This window comes from Squalius cephalus (genome assembly GCF_949319135.1).
Source record: "Squalius cephalus genome assembly, chromosome: 25".
In the NCBI taxonomy this organism is placed as follows: Eukaryota; Metazoa; Chordata; class Actinopteri; order Cypriniformes; family Leuciscidae; genus Squalius; species Squalius cephalus.
In genome coordinates, this window is record NC_137146.1 from 13,648,836 (window position 1) to 13,676,203 (window position 27,368).

The 27,368-nt window shown below is 35.9% G+C and overlaps 1 protein-coding gene across 2 annotated transcripts in view; it reads left to right on the forward strand.

The window, feature by feature from the left end:
• The window catches only part of cntnap2a (contactin associated protein 2a), a 386,613-nt gene that overhangs the window by 151,677 nt on the left and 207,568 nt on the right, over positions 1 to 27,368 (forward strand). For both annotated transcript variants that reach the window (XM_079862570.1, XM_079862571.1), the window contains exon 3: positions 10,507 to 10,700. In XM_079862570.1, the coding sequence (XP_079718696.1) occupies positions 10,507 to 10,700 (194 nt within the window). The remainder of the gene's footprint in view (positions 1 to 10,506; positions 10,701 to 27,368) is intronic.

Consider the following 27,368-nt stretch of genomic DNA (forward strand, 5'->3'; position numbering starts at 1 on the left):
TTGTGTAAAATGTATTGTATTCTTAGTATTGAAACCAAGTCTAAATTGTACTTTGCTACAGCGAGAAAGTTAAGTGACTCAGATAACGTGTAATTTATGGTGAGTGGAGGAGAGATGGCCACATCTGAACCAAAGACAATATTATTTTCTTTTCCGTTGAGAGTCTCGGTTCTAAGTTAAGATTTGCTGCAAAGTTTCGCTGCAAAGTTTCGGTCAACAGTTTAACAGCAAAGCCTACTTCCAACTTCAAACTTCATCCACGAGACTTTTCATTCATCCGCCAACACACCAATTTGATTGGCCTCCCAAGAACGTTGTTCCAGAAGACAAGACCGCCAGCCAATCAATGAACCAGGGAAACCCCCTTTTTGAGCAAAGGATGCCGACAAAGGGAATCTACTGTACATGCAAGGAACACAAATGAAAGATATAAATTTAATAACCCCGCCTAAGGAACAATGGAAGGGTTAAATTGATGATTAATGGTTTGTTCAGGTCAGGTTTTACAAAGTGCACATAGAAACGTAGGATTTCATCATTTCACTCTTAAAACTCATTCCTTCCTCACTTTCTTTCTGCAACTCGTGTTATGTGTTAGAATACTCCTTATAAAGCTAGAATAAAGCCTTGTTTATATATTAGTTTATAAGAGAAGTGTCATATGTTATGTGCTTACAAATTTTATGTCTTAAACTGCTGATCTAGTTACCTTGCTAATAAATAGTGTTTTCACTATAGTTTGGATATTAATGCAGAGCTGATAGTTACTACCCGTTCAAGTGAACGCTGGACGATAAAATAAGTGATTCTTCCAAAATTCCCTATAAATTAATTAATTAATTCCCTTTGTGATAAATTGACCTGTTTCCCTTATGTATGTTATTAGAGATTTCAAGATTCCCCCATTCAAAGAGATAGGACTTGCTCTTGGATGCCTGAAATAGCTGCCCGGAGGTATTGCAAATATGGCCGCTGAGTGCAGACTTTCCTTGAAAGGGACTTTGGTAATGCCAATATGTCAGCATCCAACATTCTGTCTCCAACAATGATGCATTATTTAGCCTTACTAATGTATTTTAAAGACAGCACAAAATCAATAGAAAGCAGAATTTTTATTTATCTACTTTGATGGGTGACAGTTGGTAGCGATATCCTCCTATATTCTTAATCCATCCTGCCCACCCTTCCATTCATCCATTCATCTATATGATGGGAAGTCATATACAGTAATATACAGTCGATATCCTATAGCTTTGAGGTGTGGTTAATTAATTATTTATAGTACAAATAAAACATTTCTCAGTTTATATAAAGTTAAAATGTGAGACAGAACTTTAATATAATAATAACTGAATATAAAATCGAAAATAAGATGCTATAAAAACAGCATCAATACTTACAAGACTAAGTAATTCCCAACACCTCTATATATATATGTGTGTGTGTGCGTGCGTGCGTGCATGCGTGCGTGCGTACGTGCGTGCGTGCGTGCGTGTGTGTGTGTGAAGACTTCAGATGCAAAAGCCATCCTACTGGTCATACTATAGGTCATCCATGTATAATTATATATATATATATATATATTCTAAGTGCCATCTGAAATTTTCTTCTAAAATTAGCATTTTTTTTTCAAGCTCATATATTTAAGTTCAGTAATTTCACTTTAATGACAATTAATAGGTAATTTTCATTGCCATTAAAGTGAAATAACTGAACATAAACAAACAAGCTTGATAAAAATGATCATTCTAGAAGGAAATTTCAGATGACACTTATATTATATTATATATAATTATACATGGATGACCTAAGTAGGATGATAAAGCCAGATTGGACCTGTTCAGTCAATAGAAATGGGGTTGTTCTAGTTTAGTAGATTTTTTCCATTGCATTGTTTCCATTGTTTTGTCTAGTCTATATAGGACAGGCCAGAACTTTAATTTATGCTGCCTTTGTGTATTATAAAGTATAGAAATGGGCCTACATGATCCCATTTTCCCCTCCTCAAGAACAAAGGTGAAATTCTGGCTATGTGTTCATGCTGTTCATTAGATCTTTTTAGAAGCATAATGCTTTAATATGCATTTATAACACAGCTCACACATCTTTCACTCAGTCTCCCAAAGACCTTGACACTTTATGAAACACATCCATCACTTCACATTTTTCATATGGATTTACATCAGCAAATGGCCTGTTGAAGGTCAGCTGTAATCACATTGCTGTGGTGTGTGAGATGCACACAGTCATTTCGGGGCCCACCCTCGGCATCATCTCAAATCCATACATCAGGTTTGAGACTTGTTTGCAGGTTTGAGTCCTCCGCTTTCATTCAGCAGGAAGGGCATCTATTTAGCAGCAGTTCATCTGTGAGATGAATCTGAGTGAAAGGTCAAATCTCGCTTCATCAGAAACCTGTTTGGCCCTCACAGCTGGAGATGGGAAGGGACAGGTGGCTGTATGTGGGAAACAAAATAGCCTGTTGGAAACTAATGAGAGGGAGAGGTGGGAAAACTGAGGTGAATGACAGAGGGGTAGAAAGGTTCAGTCCCCCAGCATTCAGTCATGTACCCCAAGCTCAGCTGAATACCAATGTGTCCATGCATGCGATTGAGACTAATATAAGGAATGTGAGCAGTGATCCATGTCCTTTATTTCTCTTTCTCTTTCTTTCTCCTTGTGCATTCTTATGAAGTTAAAATTAGTTTCCTGGGAATATTTTTTTCTGTCTATATATATATATATATATATATATAATTTATATATATATATATATAATTTATATATGTACACACAACTTCCCACATTCTGCCAAAAACCAAAAAAAGACAGCAATGGCTTTTTTAGTAGTCGATTTGCTTAAATTTTGCTAATTTTTGGCAAATAATTTGTGGATACAACAGTTTGTTCTGGTTCTCGAATCTGATTTGCTGAGAGCCTTTTCCAGCCATGCGATATTCTAACGGTATCGCCACGGGAACTGTTTCACTGTTTCACTCCGCTTGCAGCATTTCTCTCTGCTGTTATGTAGATAGTAGTCCCAGAATTGGGAGCATTTTCCCACGTCCCGCAAGACGTAATCAGTGTCCCAGATTTCAATAATGTCTGTTTTATTTATTTCTACCCTGAAATTACAATACCAAAAATATAGCTGCAAGCAGCGATGCGGGGCCAAGCACCTGAAGCAGCTGCTACAGCTGTGCAGAGCAGGAAGAGCAAAAACAGCAGAAATTTAACATACATGAAAAAACAGCTGGTTCAGAAATACAGGTGAAAATGAACTCAAAATGAAGAAGTTCAGATGAGAATGAACACAGAATGAACAAAAACATACTTATTTCTAATCCAAGAGAAAGAGATTAGTACAGCGCTTGAATAATCAGTCCCTCGAGAAGAGTTTTTTTGTGATTGTTGCGGGCAAAAATCCTTGCTTATGCGGCACGTTTTCTTAAAAAATGCGATGGAATATGTGGGATATTTATGCAATTTTATGCGATGAAATTGCGGGAACTTGCAAAAATTGCGGGAACTTGCAAAAACTGCGGTTTGATGAAAGAGAAAAAAAAGTGATTCCCCCAACAAATACATTAAAAAAGACCTATATTTTTGTGAATTGGTGAATATTCAGGTGAATATTGTTTCGTGGCCACGAATTAATAATACCTCAGCAGGTTATACTAATTTGTTCCCTCGTTTTACTATATTGTGGCCATGTAATTCGTTAAATCAAAATGAGGGAGGGAATTAGTTCAACGTGTCCACAATTTATTAAAACGAGGGACCAAATAAGTCGTCGTAACAACTAATTATTTAGATCAGTGGACACAGGGCACATAAAAGAATAAGCAGAGAGAGAGAGAGTGCCCCGGCCGCGCGCGCGCACTCTCACCGCCTTCAAACAATATGCTGTATTGCTCTCTCCCTATCAACATCAATTGACACAATAGTAAAAGGTCGAAAGACCGATTGTGTTTTATAGATTTAGTAGTTTGTTCATATAAAGTGTTTGATTAGCAAGTACATGTTCAGGAAATGCATAATACAAATTGTATGGGTTAATGTAACGGAAACGGACTGTTTTATCATTGTTTTTTGAAGAAGCAGCAGCATTACTCTTGCCTCGGAGAATACAACACGGGCATAGCGACATTTTGCATATAAATTACTATTTATAGGGCTTGAATTACAACCTGAAACTGCGCATGCGCGGGGTAAAACTGCTGGGGTGAAACTGCTGGGGTAAAACTGTGGCTCTGCGGTTCTGCAGACAGATATTATTGGAGATATTATTGGTTTCATCGGCATCGCGGGGTTTGCAGCTTTTCAATGATGTCGTGTAATTACGTCACTTCATAACGTTCCCATCGCAGCAGGGGAAATGGCTGCGCTTGTGTGAAGTAAACGCAACATTTTTCAACTTTCTGCTAAGATATATGTGACTTTTTGCAACGAAAATGCGGGGATTATGAAATCATGCAAGCCCGCATATTTTTGCGTGCAGAAATCTGCAATTTATGCGGCGAAAGTGCGGCGTATTTGAAAAAATGCATCCTCCGCATAAATATGCGGACTTTGGCTGATTATGCATTGAATCATGCGATCGCATAATCGCGTTTTTCTGGAGGGACTGAATAATAAAGGAATCGAAATGACACAATATTCCACACAATTTTTCTAATGTCGTCCCACGCGGGACTTGAACCCACTATCTTGATCAGATGCCTGTCACTTATCTCGTTGCGCTACTGGGAAGACATGCATTCACCAAGGTGCCGATGTTCCATAATTCAAGTGAGAATCAATTCAAAATGAATAATTTTTATATGCGCCACATGTCTTATTTATTGAGTTCCTTCTCAGATAGACACCATGTCTGTAACTGAAGCACATTTGCACCACTTCTGGCCACAGTACCTATTGCGGTCTGACCATGTGCCACACAGGATTAGAAACCCGCGACCTGAATGGTTTGGGGCCCGTGGTTTAGCAGCTTGCGCCACTCAGTTGACACTGACTTACCAAACTGCAGAGGAGAGGAAGTGTAAGAATTAGCACACAAATGCATGTTAACCAGATTAGCATGCTAAGCTATCTTAATGCTAATGTAGCTTATGGTTAACCTGATAGCTGAAGAGTCACAATGCATTCGTAAAGTGTAGCATTTAATATCATGATATTATATTGTAATTAATGGCAATGTCCTTCTTTTGTTCTATTATAGCGCCACCAAGTGGTGCAGTTTCACCACTTTTTTTGTGTGTTCTCAGAGTGAGCCCATACATGTGTGTGTCAAATTTGGTGAAAATATCTAATTTTGTTTTAGAGTTATAGACATTTATATGTATAAGAGCATAAAAATGACCCATGGGCGACTTTGATTGGATTTTTTTGCCACTTACTATCAAAATTTTGACATTTGGATATTAGCGTATAGCCAACAATCTATGTTTTCAAATTTCCTACGGTGGTTTGGTCTCGATCAGTCTAACGGTTTCGAAGATATTGGCAAATGCTTTTTAAGCGCTAAATCTCAATGCTACACAAACAGTAAAGCGAAACCTAGCATGTGTGGAACCTAAGGAGATGACTCACGTGAAAATAAGTCAACCACACCTAGAGTTATAAGCATTTGAAAAATAAATTTTACCACTATGTGGCGCTGGTTCGAAACTTATCAGGCTCCTTCAGGGCATCGTATTGATGACCCTTACCAAGTTTTGTAACGATGCATTTATGCGCTCATAAAATACAGCATTTTGGTACAAAATTCTAAACAGCCAACGTCCAAAATGGCCGACATGGGAAAATGAGATATTAGTCGACTCGGCATGACGCCCTGAATCTAACGAGACCTCTTTTATGATTTTTGGACAAATCGTTCAGAAGCAAAAATAGCCATTTTTTGTATCTCCGGACCAGTGGGTGGCGCTGTGCCGAAACACAGCATGTCGCCTCAGGTCATGCTTGTGATGACATGTACCAAGTTTGGTCCGAATACGATAAAGCGTTGCGGAGATATAGCCTTAAGTCTGTTTTCGCAAGTGCTACAAAAATTAGTTTGCGCAGTATATGAGAATGGTTTGACAAATCAACTTGAATTCTGTCGGCATGGTCTGAAGATGATCTGGTTAAATTTTCGTGAAAATCGGAGCAACCGTCTAGGAGGAGTTAGAAAAAGTAGGTTTTGCAGAGAATTCAAAATGGCGGAAAGATTTTCATGACAGTAAATGATGTCATAGGGTGCATTGGCTTGAACCAAGGAATCAGAGGAAATAAGACTTTTGTTTCTAGCCTTTATGGTTCAAAAGTTATTAACATAAACATGAGTAAAACTTTGGACAGTTGCTGGTGCTAGAGGGATTGAGTTAGAGACTCCAAATTTGCTATGGTGACTGTTCAGACTGTCCTCTATCAGTGTGCTAAATTATATACATATATATACATTATATACAAGTTATGATCATAACTTTCCCGCAAGCGGTTGAATGGGCTGCCATAGACTTCCGTACGGAAGAAGAAGAAGAATAGTAGGAACGCCAACAATTTCAAGAGGTGCCTACGCACTTTCAGTGCTTGGCCCCTAATAAGAAATATAATAGTAAAAATTGTGATTGGCGTTTTCAAAAGCCGTCATGTTAGCTAGAGTGGGAAAATAACCAACCAATGCATTCGTAGAAAGGAATTTTTCTGCTGATGACGACTGTGGATGAAGCAAAGGTACAATGTGGATTGTGGACCTCATTAAAAGTCATTAAAGTGATTTTTTAAAAATGTTTCCTGAGATGCACTTATAATGTTAATATGATTTTTACATAATTTCTTTTTTACAATTTAGAAATAAATGGCTATTTTCTACCCTGATTTTAGTCCTCTGATTTGAACGCTCTGTTTGAAGTGGCGTGTCTCCTGTGAGACTTCAGTGAAAACGCCCATTGCTGTGATTCGCTGACATCTTTGCATATGAAATAAGCATTACATGTGGAACCCTCTCAAACACTTTTACTACGTTTTTACTAGTACAGCTGTCGAGATTAACGAATCATGAAGTGTCGATTATAGCATTATATTTAGGTCTATTCCCATCACTTGAAAGGTTGCAGTGATGAGCATTGAGCAGATGACAGACAGTCTGTTGATCGTGTGAATGCAGTGATCTCATCATTGCAATGCGATTTCTGCAGTCTAACGAATGCTTTCACCATAAATAACAATGGAAACACGATTTAAAAACAATAAGAGCTTCATTGTGCAGTGTAACAGCGTCATTGATTACATAGCGGGAGTTTTGGCAAGTATCCAGATAAACCCACGCTGTGTGATTGACAGCTTCAGCGATTGTAAAGGGAGCGTTCTTTGACCGCTTTCTGTATATATTTTAATCACAATTTGAATAACGGATTATTTTTGCTACTAGGAGAAACAATGTGAAGTTGATCGTTTAGTCACTGGCTTGATTTACTGATGCATAAACAGTAATGAACGATTTTGAGACAAAGAAAATCTGTCTGAGCTTGAATAATTACACTTCAGAAATCACTGATAACGTAAAATAAAGTGCAACCAATATTTTATATAAATAGCATACCATATCTGTTATTTAGAAAGGGTCTGTTAGCGATTGTGATTTAGAATTCACTGAAAGTTACATTGTTGTGCCATTATGGCAGCAAAGCCTGTGTGTATGAGTAAGTCAGTAGCAAAGATTTTTATATTGAAAGGGACTGAAACAAGGTCGTAAACAAGGAAATTTTTTATACTTTAAACAACACCTTATAAGACACAACTTACCAATGCATTGAAATGTGCTTTCATTGGAAATCTCCTTAACTGTTAAAAGGACAAAGACAACGATAGTGCTTTCCTCAGAGGACATTCAAACAAATTTTTATGATTATGAATATAAGATTGACCTGACGAATCACAGCCCTGCTGATATAGAGCGATATTTAGATTTTCAAACAACATGAGTGTGAATAGATGATGACATTCTGGAGATCTTTTTTTTCTTTTGTTGGATTAACCATTTCTTTAATTCAAATGGTGGATGAAGTTTTCAAATAAAGCTGAGGCAAAATTTCAAGCATGAAAATGATAGAACAGTAATGACAGCATTTTAATTATGAGTTCAGACAGATCATTCTGTGATTAATGTGCAGCATACTCCCATTGATACTGTCTTGCACGTCGCTTTGCTTCATCTTGTATAAGAAACCAATACTACAAATGTAATGTCTGGATCTTCATATGTACATTTGAATCCAGAAGTGATCAAATATATTAATGTTGTCAAGTCAATGAAGTCATAAGTATGCAATGCAAAAACAAATCACTAAAATGGGCATAGCAAATCACGTAGGTTGCGAGTCTCTTTCCTTTAGTGTCAGCGTGTTAGCAGATGGTAAACGATTCAAAAATTATGCCATATGATTTATCATCGCCTAGGTACATTATCATCACAAAGTCCTACATGCCACATCTATAAGGCTACACAGATATCCCATCAGGCAGGGTTAGACGAACATAATGCAATTTATTTTTCATCTCCTCAGTTCTATTTTTTCTTGTTTGATCAGATTCATTGAGTGTTTTTATTTTTATTTTATCTCGACCTAACGTTACAACTCCAGGACCTTTTTGTCTTCTGCCTACCCGTCTACCTATTTTATCCCCCTCTTTCTCAGAGTCTGGTGTCCTTCCAGTGCCCTTCTTCTGCTCTCTTTATCTCCTCAGAACATCTGCCTTGGTGGCAGGTTGCAGGTGGCGGTGGAGTGGAGTGGATGTCCCCTGGCTCCCTTACACTCTCTTAAGCTTCTGTCTTGTACTGATCCATGGACACCCTAAACTGCTGACCCTCACTTTATGTCCTCACTCTGACTCTCCCTTTGACTGGCTGCAGTGCCATTCTGCTTTATGTTTACTATGAAGATAGTAAGGAACTTTATGGAGTGGATTTACTTCTAAGTAGGGATGTCCTGAGCCGATCTCAAGAATCGGCACTGGGGCCGATTAAGCTATTTTTTAACTGATCGGTATTGGCTATCCTAAGCCCGATCCTTTACTTTACGTCAACTGTCACACAGATGTCATGCAGTAGGTGGCGGTATGCACCTTCAAGTGGGTTTTCTAACTGCTATTAAAGGTGCAGTATGTAATATTGACAGCTAGCAGTTGAAATGGGTACTGCAGTCCAAATTTAAAAAATTGGAGAGTTGTTTGCCCCGCTCCCTCCTCCTCAGACTCCTCAGCTTGACGAGCCTTAAGTTGATCCGTTGATTTATCTGCACTTTAATATGCCTCTCTGGTCATAGAACTTTTTAGATGGATGCTGAGGCTTTTTGGGTCTGGTAGAATCTGCTATCTCTGACCCTGTTCATTGCTGGCTTCCATGGCTGCAATACTCTGTGTTTTCCGCAAACTGGCAACCCGGGGTGTCAAAATAAGTTGCCCCTTTTTTACATTTGAGCCACTGAGAAACTCTCTGCACATCCCGTTATACCGGATTGGGTTTAATGATTCAGATCGGATCGGGGGCACAAAAAAATTAATTGGGACATAAATATCAGCTTTGCATTTAGGCACTCTCAGTTTAAACAATGTCCAATTCATGTTTGTCATACCACTACAAATACAGATACATAAATAAAAAGGCTTCACTATAGAATATAGTATTCATATCTGGGTGTTTCTTTATGGGCACTTTTGCTCCTGTAAAATCACAAGTTTGTTTATTTATGAACATTTTTTCTGAAAGTCATGAAAATTCCCACAATATTCCACCATATCTCAAATGATGTGTTGTGCTTATTATTATTTTGTGATGGAAATGAAAATTTATGGAAATGGAAATGGAAATTTAACACTTTTAGTATAAAACAGACAGAAAGAAGACCCTCTTATAATAAAACTATTTAAAGTAAACTCTTTGAAGCTATTATGAAGGTTGCATTTATGATTTTGATGTGTTGTAGCCTGTAATATAATACAGGCTTGAAAAAAAAATTTCAATACATTGTATCTATGTGTTAAAGATATGATAAAAATTTTTTTTTTAAAAAACGAATTATTCCTGCGGTAAAAAATGTTGAAATGCAAATTATTATTATTTCATATGCAAAGATATGAAATGGTATGGCTATGAAGGCTATCAAATATCCCTTTAACAAATCTTCAAAAGCTTCCAGCTAAAAGCACAGATAAAACATCTGTAAGGCAATCTGTTCTTTAGACTTCCAAGAGAAGAGAATAATACAGATGTTCCTCTTGAATATATCTTGTTAGTTCAATAGACCCAACACCATAACAGATTATCTTTGATAAATTACAAAGCTCTTGTAGATTATCGACCCATTCAATTTGTACCCTTAAAAAAAACGTTGAAAAGAACATGTATAACAAAAAATCTAAAACATTTGTTCCTGTTCTGTTTTCCTCAATCCCCTGTGTGACACAACCACAAAGATTTTAGATCAATACAACAAGATGCTGAGTATTGTTCTCTTTCTCTAGGTGCGGGGGGCTGGTCTCCGTTGGACAGTGATCATTACCAGTGGCTGCAGATCGACCTGGGAAGCAGAAAACAGGTCACAGCCATCGCCACGCAGGGTCGATATAGCAGCTCTGATTGGACAACACGCTACCGGCTGCTCTACAGTGACACAGGCAGAAACTGGAAACCATACCATCAAGATGGCAACATCTGGGTGAGTATCATAATAATTCATTTACTGTCATTTTTAGTGTTGGATACTATTGTTCAACGGTTTGGGTCGGTAAGATTTGATTCTTTCCATTCTGATATGCTGATGTTGTCACGTATGGGTTGTACAGTATATAAACACACAACGAAGAAGATGAACCACAAATCAAATCTTTACTAGATAATCCATAAGACAAACACATAGCACAACACGTATACACTGACAAGATCAGACAAAGGACTGAAAGACACAGGGAGTATATATACTAGAACTAATGAGATAAGTGATAACCAGGGCACAGGTGAATGACATTGCTAATTATACAGACTGGGGAAAACTAGGTCACAGGGACTGAACCAAAAACACTCAAGACAGAGCATACATGTAACAGATGTGGTGCTCAGGAAATATTTCGTATTATCAATGTTGAAAACAGTTCTGTAACATTTTGTTATAAACCCATGATAATTTTTTTTCAGGATTATTTGATGAATAGAAAATTCAAAATAACACTGTTTATGAGAAATAAAAATCTTTTGTAACATTTGAAATAAATATATTTTGTAACTTACTGAAAATATAATTGTAATGATTATTTAAAGTTTTTCTCTTTCACTGGCTCTTCTTGATCTTAGTGTTCTAGTACTTTATACTGACACCTAGTAGTCAGTGGATGCATGGTGATTGTTTACTAACGGCTGTTGTTTCAGGACAAAGCTCTTTGTTTGTCTTTTGTTTTGTTCCTTTTGGTTTGTATTGCTTTGTTTACATGTACTTATATTTGTTTTTTACCGTGCACACTGGCTAAATGTTATATTGTACGTTGTGGTAACTTCCAAATTGCAAAATGCCTCGTCATTGTCTTGTGTTTTTGACATTGCAGCTCCTTTGAGTTGATGACCCACTTCATGTAGAATAAAACAACCTTTTCTTGAAGATTGATATGACCGGGGTGTTCATCATGGATCTTTATTCACATTTTAATCAAATTGATGTTTAGTTGTTTACATATAAAGTTGTTTTTTTTAGACTGTAGCATCTTTAATGTGTGGAATGTTATGAATTAAAAAATTAAATCAAGATTCAAGATTGGTCCTTGACATATTCGTAAGACATTGTGGTTATGGTGGCAGGATGTTAGCATACCTCTTCCACATACTGAGCTCACCAAGGACGACTGAAGATCAATGAGTCAAGAGGATGCTTTGATTTCTTCCTGGGTGCTTTAATCAACAGTAAGCAATCAAGGAAGCACTTAGATCCAGAAAAAGACGGTTTCACAGACTGATTTCAGGCTGATGTACCACTGTGCTTAGTATCCACAGCAGAGGGGAGAGGAATTATTACTGGACCAACCAGCGATCCACACAGGGTGGTCTTAAAGGGGAATCGTTATTGCCTTTTATCCTGCACCAACTTATTTTTGCTCTTGGACTTTCTCAGCTCACTTCAGATGATTTCATCATTTGATCTATCCAAGTTTGACGTTGAGACTAGACTTTAGACTAGGTAAAAACAGTTCAAGTTTTCAAAAGGAGTCCTATACTCTTGGAAGAAAAGGTTCTATATATTCTGCTTCTCTCGATTAATTAAAAATTACCGGCACAATATTTGCCCCGCTGATTATTTGTCCAGAAAACATTTTTTTTATTTCCATTCTCTTGCGTCCTGCTTTGGGTTGCCAGATGTCAAGGTAATAAATCCCCCAAACAGGGATTTTCTCTTAAAAAAGATAATTCTGCCCATTGAGCGGTATGGTCCCATATATGGGATTTTATTTCTGTTCCCCTGAGAGTATGGTCCCACATATGGGATTTAGAATGTACAGTGACGTCACATAACTGCCAGATTCAAACTGTGCTAGAGATGGACGCGTTAAGCGCTTGTCATATCACAACTATGCAGTGTTTTCAACCACATAATGGTTAACCTTTATTTTAGGTTTCAGACATTTAAATACACATAATCACTAGTAAAACAATACATTTGGAGTTTGTAAAATACACACTGATGTCTATGGAAGCAGCAATAACAATCTATTCAAATAGAATTTGCCGACATGTTTTATTCATATCAGACACACATAGTGGAAGTAACTATAAAGTTGACTCTATTCTTCTCCCAGTTTACCGGCCACTTCCTTGCATGTATTTTGGGAGAAACTGATGAATTCACGTGCTGTAAATCCGACTGACAGGACTCTCTGAACTGTGGCGCAAACAAACATGGCGGCGCCCATCTGACGTTATAGATCAAGATCATTTATAAAGTTTTTTTAAATGACAAAACACACTCACTTGCATGTATTTGAGAATCGGAATATCAGATGGTTGATGACATGGTAAGCAAGTTTGTGAATTTTTGGAAAAAAAAAAAGAAAAAGGAAATAAAACTTATACATGTGTCATACAGTGTTATTGTGTCTGCGGTGTGTCACGTGACACACGGGAAGCAAGAATGGGAAACGTTCTAAAATAACGGACGCCTTAAAAAAACTCACTCTGGTCAGTTAGAATTTTTTTTACTTACTCGTGAAAGGGTTAATATTCTCAATCTGGCAACCATGCACACACTCTCTCGGCACTGCAAAAAAAAAAAAAAAAGTGCTGATGATCCGACAACACCGACAAACGTGAATGTTAAAGTTTATGGATTGTGAGATTCTAATGAACTGTAATCAATCCAAACATGATTCTTGCCCATGACAGTGTATTTTCTAAGGCTACAACAACTAATCAATAATAATCAATAATGAAAACAATCGACAACAAATTTGATTAATCGCATATATGCACTGTGCACCAAAAACATCCTGGAATTACGTCCCTTTACTGCAGTGCTTAATGCATTTCTATGGACATAACACATCTGAAAAATACCAGAGGGCACAGAGTGAGCTGCTGCGGGACAAGTGCATGACCCCAGTTTTCCCTCACTTAACTTACATTTGAATGCTAAATCCTTATCTGTAAATGTTACAATGTCACAAAAGCATTTCCATTTTTCAAAAAGGCTATCAGTCGATCATCAAAAATAGAAATTTGTCAGTCATCACTTCAGCTGAGGTTTTTAATCTCAATCGGTTCTTCACCCAAAGCAATGGCTTCAGAAGACTGTATAAATCACAGAAGTACAATGGACTTCTTTTAAAATGCCTGTCTATTTTTATAAACTGACAGTAAAAGTAAAAGTTTAGCCTTGGGTAATTTAATCAACTTTAATAAGTTGAATATGATGCCAGAGTGACATTTAAAAGTCATCTGAAAAGTCGTGCGAATCAAGAGTAACGTTTTGGTGGTGCAACGTTTCCTCATGTGAGCATGATGGATCCACTTACTATATTCACCGCTTTACACCACCTTTAGTGATGAGTTTTCTTACGGCTGTTTTGTCTTTTTTGTCTAACAAGAAGCCTTTACAAGGGGAATGTAGCGCATCAAAATGTTCATCAATATAGCTGATGGAAATGCTAGTTATCTCTGTGTCGACACAATTTCCATTTAACTTTAATGCATACATTGTCGATACTTAAAGGGACACGAAAAGCTTGTTTGGAAACTCTTTTTCCACTTTTAATGAATAATTATCAACACTAATATGCTGTAATTTATGTAGGGCTGTCAAAATGAACTTTATGTTAATTTTGCGCTTTTTCTTTTTTTTCTTCAGTTTAACGCATCCGTTTTTATCTGTCATCCTTTGGCTGTGCTTCAGTATATGATCAGCCAGTATATATAATTCTTTCAAGTGCTATTAAACCATTCAAGCGTGATAATACGAAAAAAAAAACTACTTAAATCTGCACTGGCTCGCTGTCTGTAAAGTTTTGTTATCGACAAACAAATGAATGTTTGTAAAAAAAGTTTGCGAAATTTCCTGTCTCCAGCCTGTTTCCATTCAACTGGCCTTTTATCGATACCATTGGTGTGCGTAATGACGTTATCCCTAAAAAATGTAATTGTCGCATAAGTTTTGTTGTATTGCTAAAACATTCTGCCCTTGAGCCGTTTCCATACATAATTTTGCATATATCGCAAATTATATCATATCTTTTGCATCTCAAATATTTGTAAATGTAGAGAGTAATGAGACTATTGAAATTCATTCATTTACGGCTTACTATTTTCACAATAATATTATTGTATTAGGAAATATCAGAAGACGATGGCGAATTGGAGCAGCTTGTCTGATAGGATTGCATGTAACTGCCTTTGTGACAAAGCCATGGAAATGTGAAAATTTCAAAGAATTTAGGGTCCATAAAAAGAGTTTGATACAGTGAAATGTTCAGTCTTGGCATATTGCAACAATCTTAAACGTCAAACATCAATTCGCAGCTGATGCTTGCTTTATTCTCACATAACAATTCTAAAATTTGTTCAGTTTTTTGGATTCAACCCACTTTTTCCTCACTTGTTTAAGATCAAATTATATAACTTATTAATTATTTATAAAAATTATATAATTATAAGTGTCATAAACCATGAAATTTAAACAGACTCGCGATTTTGACAATTTCATTTAAAGAAGTAACATATTATTTACAGTTTAATTACAGAACAATGTGCGATTAATTAGTTAATTTTTATGTAATCAATTGACATCAATGAATTTAAGTAATGGTGAACATAATATGTACTCTCTATTTTTTTTTTACAGTTTATTGCATGACATTTTTTAATTGATTTGCTGTAATTTGACAGAATACATCTGTAAACTTTGCTGCTAGAATTTTTTTTTTTTTCATTTTACAGTATATATTGATACTTCAAATGTTGAGAAAAACTAGTTTGGAAACACTTCTTCTATAGAGAAAGGACTTTAATGCAAATAAATTTGGGTGTCACATTACATAATTACACATTAAGGCACTGTTTTCTGTAATGCATGTTTTATTCAAAGTCACAATTATCGTGGAATGCGTTAGCATTGTCGTGATCACCACCTCAACTCTCAGGCATTTCCTATCATTAACCCTCCTTGCATTCTGCTCTACACACTTTTGAACTCTTTTGGTTCTCAGTTGGAAAAGGGAATGAAGCTTTTTTCTACCCGTTCTGTGAACTGAAATGCCCTTGGATTCCAGTTCATCTCTACAAAATGTACAGGTCACTGTGCATTGCTGTTTAATTCTGGCTAGATCAATAGTTTTCGAACACTAAGAAGACCGAGGTGGGAATTAGGAATCGTTTCAGTTGCTACAGCAGTATAAAATTGGCCATTCAGTATCAGGGAACTGTTGCCTAAAAGACTGACAAAAGAAAAGCAAAGCAAAAGCGAACAAACTCTTCATTAAAGCCCTGCAAAATTAGCTTGATTGAGGAGCATATGTTTTTACATTCGGTTTGATATCTGATTGCATGCCCCCTCTTGAAGAAACTCACCACTCAAGGAAAACCAGTCTACCAATCATGGTTTCAATATTAAAGCAGCAATCAAAAGTAGACTTTCAAAATATCGAGTCCAATTGATTTATATGCAGTTCAGTTTTGGACTGGATAATTTTTTCTACTCCTGAATAATTTTCATCACATTTTGGGCCCTGCCTTTAATTATTTTTCTTTGACAGGCTTATATGCTTGAATATTAATTAAGGCCTTTTGTGTCAATGAATAATGGCTAGTTGTTGTGCTTTTATATGCCATGTGCAGCATTTTTAGCATTCTGTTCAGGTTCATGGATGCATTTATGTGCATTTTGAATAGCTTTAAAAAAATGTTGAGACATTTTTCAATCATGCTGTCACTATTTCCTTCCCCTCCCAAAACCCAAATAATTTCAGTTCAGGTTAAATGGCAGTTTGGCTTCAGGATTTGACAATGAGAAGAGATAGGAAAAGTGTATACTAGCGTGCAAAGTAACAGTCATATGCTATTTTTCACAAAATGACAAACCGCCATGTATTGTGGTGACATATGATGTCCTATGCCTTCAACGCTAAGCTATGTTCACATCATCAGTGAAGGTGCTCTTTGACCCTGCAATACATCTAATATTGTGACTTTACTTGATCCCTGATGTGAGATAAATAAGTCAACAATGATTTCCGTTTACCACAGATTCTTAAATGTGACGTTGACAAAGGAACCGTTTGGGATTTATGACATGTCAGAGAATTGCTCACAATAAAAAGTTCGCTTTATGTCCATGTAATTCATTGCTACTGCCATGTTTGTCGTGTTCATCAGGGAAAGAAGACATTCCTGACATGGTTGTTTATCTAGGTCAGACTTAGTTAGGGAATAATAAATTACCTCAGATTGATCAAAAGATGAGCGAATGTATCTCTTTATGAAACCTCATTATTTCAGGAATGGCATGGAATGGTAATTTGTCTTTGCTTCAGTTGTGTTTTGAAATGCGTTTGTACTGGTTGAGCACATCTCTGCCTTTTTTAGACAATGACTGCCTGATGTTAGATTTATTATCAATTTTGGCATTTATTATAGTCAATGAAATCATATTTAGGTCATAAACTAGTGTGTTTGCATAGCATTCCTCTTATACTATGGATACATTTTGCCCTTGTGACGTCTGTACATTGTATTTTTATACTATTTGTCACCAAATATTCACAGAAATAATATTTTTTTTCCCCATTTTGAAAATAGACCTACTATAATGTATTATTTCACTTGTTTGCACACTTGAATCAGTAAATTGATATTTTAGTGTTTTAAAGTTTAATGTTTTGATAGTGATAATAAGTGTTTTTAATCAAATAAAAAGTTGGTTAGTTTGCAGTACATATTAAATGTATGCAGTGAACTAATCTTTCTTATTAGTTGCTTATTACTGACTAGTCTGACTAGCACTGGCTAGAATAAATATATGGTTCATCGATCAGTACTTTTGTAATACTTAAGTACATTAAAAATCAAGTTCTTTTGTACTTTTACTCAAGTGAAACTGAAAATTAGTACTTATTCTTTTACTGTAGTAATATTTTAATTGAGTACTTTTACTCAAGTACTTGACTTTTGTACGCTGCATACTTTTGCTTTAAAGAGAACCAAAGAGTGAAAAAAGATTTTGAATCAGTGAAATTCCCTTTGTTGACTTGTTTGATGTTTCCTGCAAAGACCTTTGTGCATAACAGTTCAACTTTATGCCAATCAAATACATGTGAACGCAAATGCTGCTAAAATGCTTTTGATCCAAACGTCTTTGAAATTGATCCATAAGAGATTATGTATTCCATTTCATAGCTGATTGACTAACAGAAAGCAATATAATCCCAGCTATGACTTTTGTGTCGTGTGCTGAATCTTTAATGAAAGCTTGACTGCTGTTAATATGATCTACAGTTTATAACAAATGTAAATTTATTTGTGCTTGAAACCTTGAGCTAATTTCAACTGATCTCTCTGCTATTTATTTGAAGACAATTAGACACTATTTAACTGCACATGTCCTGGTTTATTTTTAAAATGACTTTAATTACTTGTGAGCAGACAGATGTAATCTTCGAACCTTTACGCCACAGCTCACTTTACCTCTCCGTGTGACTGCTTTATTTTATATTTACACCTTGTTCTATTTAACTCTATAGCCCAGGGTTCAATGCTGTGCATGCATTATTAGCCAATGAGTCTTCAGTGTCGCCCAGCTGGAATGTCTATACTGTTGTGACTGAATGGTGTCTTGCTTAACATTTACAAATAACATTATTTATGGATTTATATGGAGAATATTTGCATACTCTGTGGTTTACAATATACTTGAGTTGAATTTTACCATGCAACACTAAAGTCAACATGCAGTTTCTTAAACAGATATGTTTTTTTTTTTTTTTTTTTTTTTTTTTTTATAGTGCTGAGTGTTGGCTTTTATTTATTATTATTACTAAGGATGCATTGATATTCGAATTATGTCTGAAATCTATAATCTGATTATTTTCATGTTCACAACAACCAATAAATATCTAATTATTTAAATATTACTTTTTTATACAAATTTAGACACAATTATCACTAATTGACAAAAATTGGTATCAATAAATAAAAACTGCTCAAATGGCTGATATTGTATTATGATTATATTGTGCATCCCTATTGTATAGCAGTTTTCCAGCTAAATTGTGCTGGTTCTTGTGTCAGAGCTCATTGAGAGCTGAACAATGATGTACTGTATGTGATTATCAGAAGTTGCTGTTGAAATGTAAAATCAGCATAATCAGCAAAAATTAACATAATGCATGTTGTTGTTTGATTATGATTCTTTCGAAATTTGTAATCATACACTAACGTTTAAAAGTTTGGGGTTGGTAAGATGTTTTTGAAATACATCTCGAATGCTAACCAAAGCTGAATTTGAGTAAAAACAGTAAAATTGTGAAATATTATAACAATTTAAAATAACTTATATTTCCATTTTAATATGTTTTAAAATTTCATTAATTCCTGTGATGGCAAAGCTGAATTTTCAGCAGCCATTACTTCATAGTCTTCAGTGTCACATGACCCTTCAGAAATTATTATGCTGATTTTACATTTCTTTAATATTTTCAATGTTGAAAACATTTGTGCTTAATAATTTTGTGGAAACTGGAGCTATTTGCTTAACCTAGGACTGTGGAAATCTGGCTCTGCATCAGTTTCTATCATCCCATCGTTCGAAAAAGGGGGAGGCTACAATATTTTAAGATCACAAAATAATTGTACACTTTTAAGCCCTCTCATTTTAAATAGCCTTTTAAGAGGAAGGGATAAGGGGAAATGCTAAGAACAGTGTGTTTTTTTCATTGAAGAGTTGACAGAACCTCACCATCAAATGGAAGGTGCTGAGCACGCAAAGTCTCACTCAAACACCATGCGATTTATTCCCGTTGATTGATCATGATTCGAAAAAAGCGGATAGGTTTCCCCATTCAGGTTTGAGCTGGAACACTCAGGTGACATGACAGATGTCACGCACAGTATATTCTCAGTGAAAGCTACAAGTTAACCTCCTCAGAGGCTTGACATTTCCCTGTGTTTTAGCCTCTAGCAGGTACCCCATTGTGTCACGACTAGACTGTGCCGTCTCTCACAGTTTTTAAATGTTACCCACAGAGGTCAATAATACCCAGAGAAAGTTATCCGTTAACATTCCCGCTCATCTCAGTGGCAGTTTCTCTGCTGGTGCTGGAACCCCTGGAAGTATCTGATTTTATCTGATAATGCTGTAGTAGTTTTTTTTATTTTTTTATTTAAGCACTTTCTTGTCACTCCTCTGAACGCTTTTCTTTTCTTTCTCTCCTCATCATTTCCTGGACACCAACTCTTAGAGCGACCTGTTTGGGGTTTTTCCACCACAAGTACCTTTCTGTGAATTGAATTTTGATGGATCCTTTTGGAGGCTCATACATTATTGATACTCTTTCTCAGCCCCTGCAGTCAATTTTGTATGAACTCCAAACCGCTGCCTCTTGTTCTGAATAAGCACACGCTGAATTCTTATATTCTTCCTCCCATGTGGTCCCGCAGCCCTCTATGTGGCATAATGGCAGAAAAACCTCTCCATCAATTAATCTGCTGAAACATGCATTTAGAAAGCCAGTGAAACGAGGCGTATTCCTCGCATGGGGTGTAAAAAGCCCATAGTTGTTTTATTCACTGTGAGTTTTTGCCTATTACACGGATCTCATTCTGACTGCTGGGTATTTTCTTGTTTGACGTTCCAAGAGTTTTGCTGTTTTAGGATCAACGAAGAGGAATTTTTTGATATTATATCCAATATTTACAAAAGTATATTCCTTTTTTTCTTACTTGTACGAGATTAAATTTTGGTTTTTAAGTCTGGCCTATTGCATGTGCAAAGTATCATACTGATACTTTGCACGTGACGTCACAAGTACTGGCTGGCGGGCAAGAACATCGTTCTCCAGCAACGAAACCCAGTAAACTAATCAAGGGTCGCCAGTTTTACTATACAAAAGTTGGTGTTTTGAGGTGTAAACGACATGCCAGATAGTTGTTGTGCAATTGGATGCACTAACCGCAGATGAGATAAGCAACCTTCACAGTATACACACGTCTGTGCAAATTACCATCAAAGGTAATTTCAACATTTGTTTGAATACAATGGGTGTATGATCATGTAATTAATCGTGTCTTTAAGTTACTGTAGTTTTGTTAATCAACACCACCAGTATACACCAGCTGGTTCGGCGAGTCAGCTGTTTGTGTTATGAGTCTAAGCAAGACCAGAGCCCGTCATTCTCTGGCTAGACTAACTGTACGTTCACACCGCCGCCGGCGAGAGCGGCAAAATTCATTAAAAATTAAGGATTTCCGGGCACTTTGACGCTCTCGCCGGTGGCGGTGTGAACGCACAGTAACAGCTGTCGTTTTTTGCTAACAACAACAAAAGTGTGTGATAGGTTGTTTTGAGGTTTGCGATATCTATGATTTTCAATGAGAACCAGAGATGACCCAACAGTAGAGCTAGATTATTTATGGAGGAATTATTACTGCTCGATTATCTTCAAAAAAAGTGTCTGCTTTACACAATTTAGCTACCTTGGAGTTAATCCTAGTCCATAGTTATGCAGCGATTTCGCTAACAGACTTGATAGCAACTAGAAAGTCCTGGAACTACAGGACTCAACATTGAAAATACCCGTTTGTTGCCCGCCAGGTATCCGTGGTAGTCACGTGACTGCAAAGTATCAATTCATGTATTTATACTAAAAGAAAGTTAAAAAGAACAGCATTTATTTGAAATAAAAATATTTTGTAAAATTATAAATGTTTTTTTTTTTTTTACTATTAGTTTTGATCAATTTAATTGCTGAATAAACGTATTCATTTCTTTATAAAAAAAAAAAAAAATCTTTCTGACCACAAACTTTTGAAAGGTAGTATATATATGTATAAATGTGTTTGTTTGTTTGTTTGTTTGTTTGTTTGTTTGTTTGATTGATTGTTTTTGCTTTTTTTAACTTTAGTGTTATATAATGTTATATTATTTAGTGTTATATGTGTTATATTATTTACTGTATAAATTAAATATAGATTAATCTTTGTCAAAGCTGTTTTGTTGTTAAAGTTCTCTTTTGCCATTTTATTTCACTGGAATGGTTTAAAATCGCATGAATGTGTAAATTGGCATGACAAAACATGTGCAAATGATAAACTTTCACTATATGATGGTTAAACTTTGCAATTAATCCACGAATCACATGCATGTCGAACCGTGGGGTCTGGTGCATATGGATCAAAGATCAACCATGATCCATTACGCCCTAATAGGCATTACGTTTCCAATGCTTGCTGTAAGCGATCGACCAATCACAACAGATTAGTTTATCTGACTAATCAGGGGTGTGTTTCCCAAAAGCATTTTCAGCCAGCTATGGTCGCAAGTTTCTGTCGATATAGTTCAAAGAGTCACGCAGAAGCCCGGAGTCCAGGCCAGCCCACTCGTGTTTCCCGAAAACATAGTTCCAAAGAACATTCGCAAACAGCATCGCAAAGTTGTGGTTGGAATGACAGCTCTCTCTCAACCTGTGGTTAGAAGTATAGCTTCTTGTTTACATGACATGTGGACTCAGTACATCCTATCTTGAGCCAAAAAAACAAGCTGACATTCAGTACAATATTTTTTTTTTTAGAACACATAATGTCATTTACGTCTTTTAGTTTGTCAAGTGATTTAAAGCGTCGTTTTTGAAGTGTGCATGTGCGAACGTGCTCTACTACGTAAGAAGGAGCCTATGATTAAATCTGTAAATAAAGCAAAATAACTGAGAAGAATTAGAAATATTCTTCAGATGCCATGTCTGTAATTTATAGCAAAACTTCTAGCATTAATTCGATCTCAAACAGATTCATTAAAAGAAGTTATTTTAATTATTTTTTTTTTTTCCACACATAAAAATAATTTGCTGTCAAAAAATAATTGGCTGACCATCTACGGGCCCCCCTATGTGTTGCAGACCCCCTGTTAAAATCTTGTTTCTACCAAAATATTATACAAAAAATGTTTTTTGAAGATTAACAGAGTTGTATTTAATTATCTTTTTATAAGTGAACGAGTTTCTTCCAGGTACTATCTGCAAGGCTCTTGTATTCTTCAACTTCAGGAACTTTGTTTTGTATGTGTATAGCAGATTCATTGAACTTCTGATTTCCCATTTCCCCGAATTCGTTTTCTTGCAACGTTGAGACCCTCAAGGGCTTCCCAATAATGACACACTGTGCAGCTCAATTCACCATTACGTCTTTTCAAAATATCAGTGGCATTAAAAAAAAAAAAACTTATACATTGTTACTTTTGATCTTACAGTAATAAGTGTAGTGGAATTTAGCCTACTGGTAGGTTTATTGTGCAGATTAATCAGAATCAGATACACCTGACGTTAGAACTGTTTGCATCCACATATTCTGTCATGGTTTCTCAAGCTTTGTTTTGAAAATGATCCTGTTCATAACCTTTCTTTTGACTGTTGTCTGACCTGTTGTATTTTTTTTACAGATAAAGACTGCTTCATTAAAAACCTGTTAATTGATGAACAGGGTTACCTTACCTTATACGGTAAAAAAAAAAGGTTAACATTACATTATATGTAATTTTACTGTAAAACACAGATATTTCTATTTTTTTAATTAAAAACTATGAATTAACAAACAAATTACTATAAAAAACAGTAAAACGACATTGTTATTTTATAAGAACATGTTATTTATTATAAATAGTTTTGTTTGTCCTTATTTTTGTTATTAAAAATTTACATTAGGGTACGTTAGGGTGTTGGATTATTGTAGTGCCTTTGTTTTTATGTGGCCATGTTTTATGAAGAGGCCACTTACATGTGGGTTTCTTTTTTTACTTTTTTTTTCTTTTCTTACTTATTATGGAGGTTATTAGTGAAGCAAAAAAGATGATTTAGTTCAAGTAGCTTGGTATATTAATATTATATCCCTTGATAAAATATGAGGTTATAAGTTGTGAACATACTGTACAGGCACCCCATAATACTGGAAATATTTTTACTGTGAATTTCTGGCAACCACAGCTTCCATTTTCTTTTTCTTTTTTACCGTAAATGTAACGGTATATTTTTTTTTATTGTATGATTTGATATATTAGATTTTTTATTTGTTAATTCCATTCGTGTACCTTTTTATCCCATTGTAAAAATACTGTTTTGCTTTATGTACCTTTTTTTTTTGTCTACAATGTCTATAAAAAATAGCTGGGAATATCTGTGAGATTTTTTTCACACAATTCACAATTTTTACTGGTCTGTTTCATTAAATGTGCATATTCTGCAAACTAGGCTTGAATAGCCTATAAGACTTTACTTTTTTTTTTTTGTTACACTTAAACCATTTCAGTGTCATTTTAATAGTCTCAGAATGTAGTAAGTTAACAGAAAATAACCATTGATGGACTTGCATTGCCAATTTTCTACCCTGTCCACCGTTAACTCACTCTTGATCTAGACTTTACTTTGCTTACACTGTGAAATGAGTCTCTCATCGCTAAAGTACACCGATTCAGACTGCCACTGAGTTAGCTGGCCCTGTCAGCCCTATACACACATCTGCATATGACTGGCATTTTGACTGATTCAGCTGTGCTCTTGGTTTCTGAGAGAAAAGCTGTCCTCACCTCATCTGTCAAGACAACCCCAAGTGGTGAGAAAAGTACGAGGGTGCCAAATGCTCTCGGTTGGAAGATAATGGTTTCTTAAATACTGGATCACATTTTTTTTCACTTTGATTCACATGCTTTCACTTTGCTGGCAGAGAGATACATCGCTGGGTGTCCCGTCGATTATGCTGTAAAATGTGGTTGCGATTCCACTTAAAAGCATTTGAATGTCCATAAATCATTTAAGCAAGGCTGCAATTATGTAGTTGGTTTTAAATGTGTCTGTCCCTGCAATGAATCCTGAATGCTCGCTTTGAGATCCTCATCACTTAGTTGCCTTGACATTGAAGTAAAATGGTGGTTTTTCAGCATCATACTGACTTGCCGCATGATCTTGAAAGCAGTACTTAAAAGAATCTACAGCGAGCAAGCCATGTATGACATGGAAAAAGACGAAGGTATCTGTATATTTTCATGTTTATAGACCTACAGTGGGTGGAAAAGTAGTAAATATGGTATCATAAAAACAACACTGTTGTTTTAAACATTAATTATTGGCTTTAATTTGTTATGATTGTATTTATATTTTATATATCAGTGGAGAGCTGTGACTTCTTTAATCGAGTATGCTGAGTGCATCTGAAAGTAGACACAGACCTACTGATGTAACAATGTAATTGAAACAATCTTTATTTGAAGCGTCAATTTTCTTTCAAACAGTGCTTTACTGTATTTTGTTCACTATACCGCAGCGTTTATTTTTGAACTATAAACTTTTATCCCAGTACTTCTAAGTCTAAGTCTTTATTGAGGACTTAGAATTAAGTGATTACAGTATCTCTGATCACAGACCTGTCCTGTTCCTGTTTTCTGCCATTTTAACAACCCCATGAAATCTATTAAGTATTTCTGTCAGGACCACTATCGTCAATTAGCATACAGTTTGGATTGGTGGTATGGTCCTGTTCAGGGCAAGAACTCCCTGTGCATCCATGCAGCCTAGCATGGATAAGAGCAGAGAGAGCAGCAATAACACCCCTTAGGGTAAACAGAACAGAACCAACATGAATGTATTGCAGATATCATTAATTCATTTTAATGTACAACATAATTAGAGAATGATTCAGTCTGATTCAGGGGTAATCAAAATGCCAAATCCTGACTGACGAGAGGAGGAGCTGGGGATGGAGGAGGGTAATTAGCTCCTGAGAAATTCGATGGCTGTTGATAATACTGAAGGAGCTTATATATGTATACAGTGATAGGCGTTGTATTCCTATAGGTAGATGTGGATCAGCTGAGAGTCAACTGATGTGAGCTTGACTAACGTGACCTGCCAGAATTGACGTTACGCTTGACTTTTTTAGGTTTTCATCTACAACTTGTTTTGTTACAATTTTCAGGGAGGTTTATAATGTGCTGACAGTGTTCTTCAGGACATGGGAGTGGATGAACACCTTCAACTGATACACTTAACCTGTAAAGATGTGTTAGATGCAGTGGCTCCTCTAAAAAGTAAATGCCGTAAAAATAAGTCTGATCCCTCGTTGAATGATGAGAGCCGGTACTATAGATAAGCTTGCAGGCAGGCTGAAAGAAAATGGAAAAGGGATAATCTTCAAATCTCTTATGACATTTTTAAGGAAACAAAATTTCAGAGAGCTGTAAGATCGGCTAAATCTAGATATTTCTAGAAAATTTGAATAATCCGAAAATATTTATTATTTTTTTATATTTTTTTATATTATTTATACAGTAGTAAATCCTTCCACTAAGGTAAATTTAGTATCGTCCCCGACTTTATGTGAGAATTTTCTTGACTATTTTATATCTAAGATTGAGGCAATTAGAGTGGATTTCTCACCAATGACTTGAAATCATCAAGTCCTGCTTGGTTTACTGCAGTTTTTAATCAATTTGAATTGATTACATTTCAGTGGTTACAAGAAGTGGTAAGTAAAGACATGTTGAAACAGGCTTTTGTGCAGCCTATTTTGAAGAAACCAAATTTGGACCTGACTGTCCTGGCTAACTTCAGACCGGTTGCTCATCTTTCATTTTTATCAAAATTTTTAGAAAAAGTAGTTTTTTATCAATTAAATAACTTTCTAGAAGAGCATAAGATCGGCAAAGTCTACCAGTCAGGCTTTAGGAAACACCACTCAACTGAGACAGCCCTTGTAAAACCTTTCAATGATTTGTTGCTGACTGTTGATGCTGGCAACTCTGTTGTGTTAGCATTTTATTAGATTTAACTGCTGCTTTTGACAAAATTGATCACTTAGTGATGCTCTCACGGTTGGAGGAGTACTGTATGCGGGGGTTCAGGGGAAGGTCCTGAAGTGGTTTAAAACCTATTTGACTGGTAGAAGCATGGTAGTTAATATAGGGGCCTGTTCCTCTAGATCAGCACCGATCATGTGTGGTGTGCCTCAAGGCTCCATTCTTGCTCCTATTTTATTCTCTCTCATATGATTCCTTTGGGAAATATTTTCAAGAAATATAATATTGCTTTTTACTTATAAGCTGATGATGTGCAAGTGTATTTGCCACTATAACATGGAAATGGTTTGGAACCTCTTATGGTCTGTCTTTTAGATCTTAAAACATGGTTGGCTTCTAAATTTTACATCTAAATGAAAAGACTGAGATTATAGTTTGCATTCTAGTGGAGCCAGGGTGGGACAGCACAGCTAGATTTTGGCTCTTTGTCGCCATGTCAAAACATGTTCGAAATTTAGGTGTGTATATTGACAGCTCTCGGACAAACAAATAAATTTGGTTGTAAAGTCAAGTTTCTTTCACTTACGCAATCTAGGTAAGATGAAGTCATGTTTGACGTTTAAAGGCCTTGAAACTGCGATCCACACTTTGATAACATCAAGACTTGACTATTGCAATGCATTATGTAAGGGAATTAGTTAGTCATCTATTTCTTATTTGCAAAAAGTTCAAAACTCTGCTGCTAGACTCTTAATGGGAATTTTTTTTAAAAAACATGAACACATTACTCCTACCCTGGTCTCCCTGCATTGGCTTCCAGTCTATTATAGGATTGATTTTAAACTTCTGTTATTGGTGTACAAATCC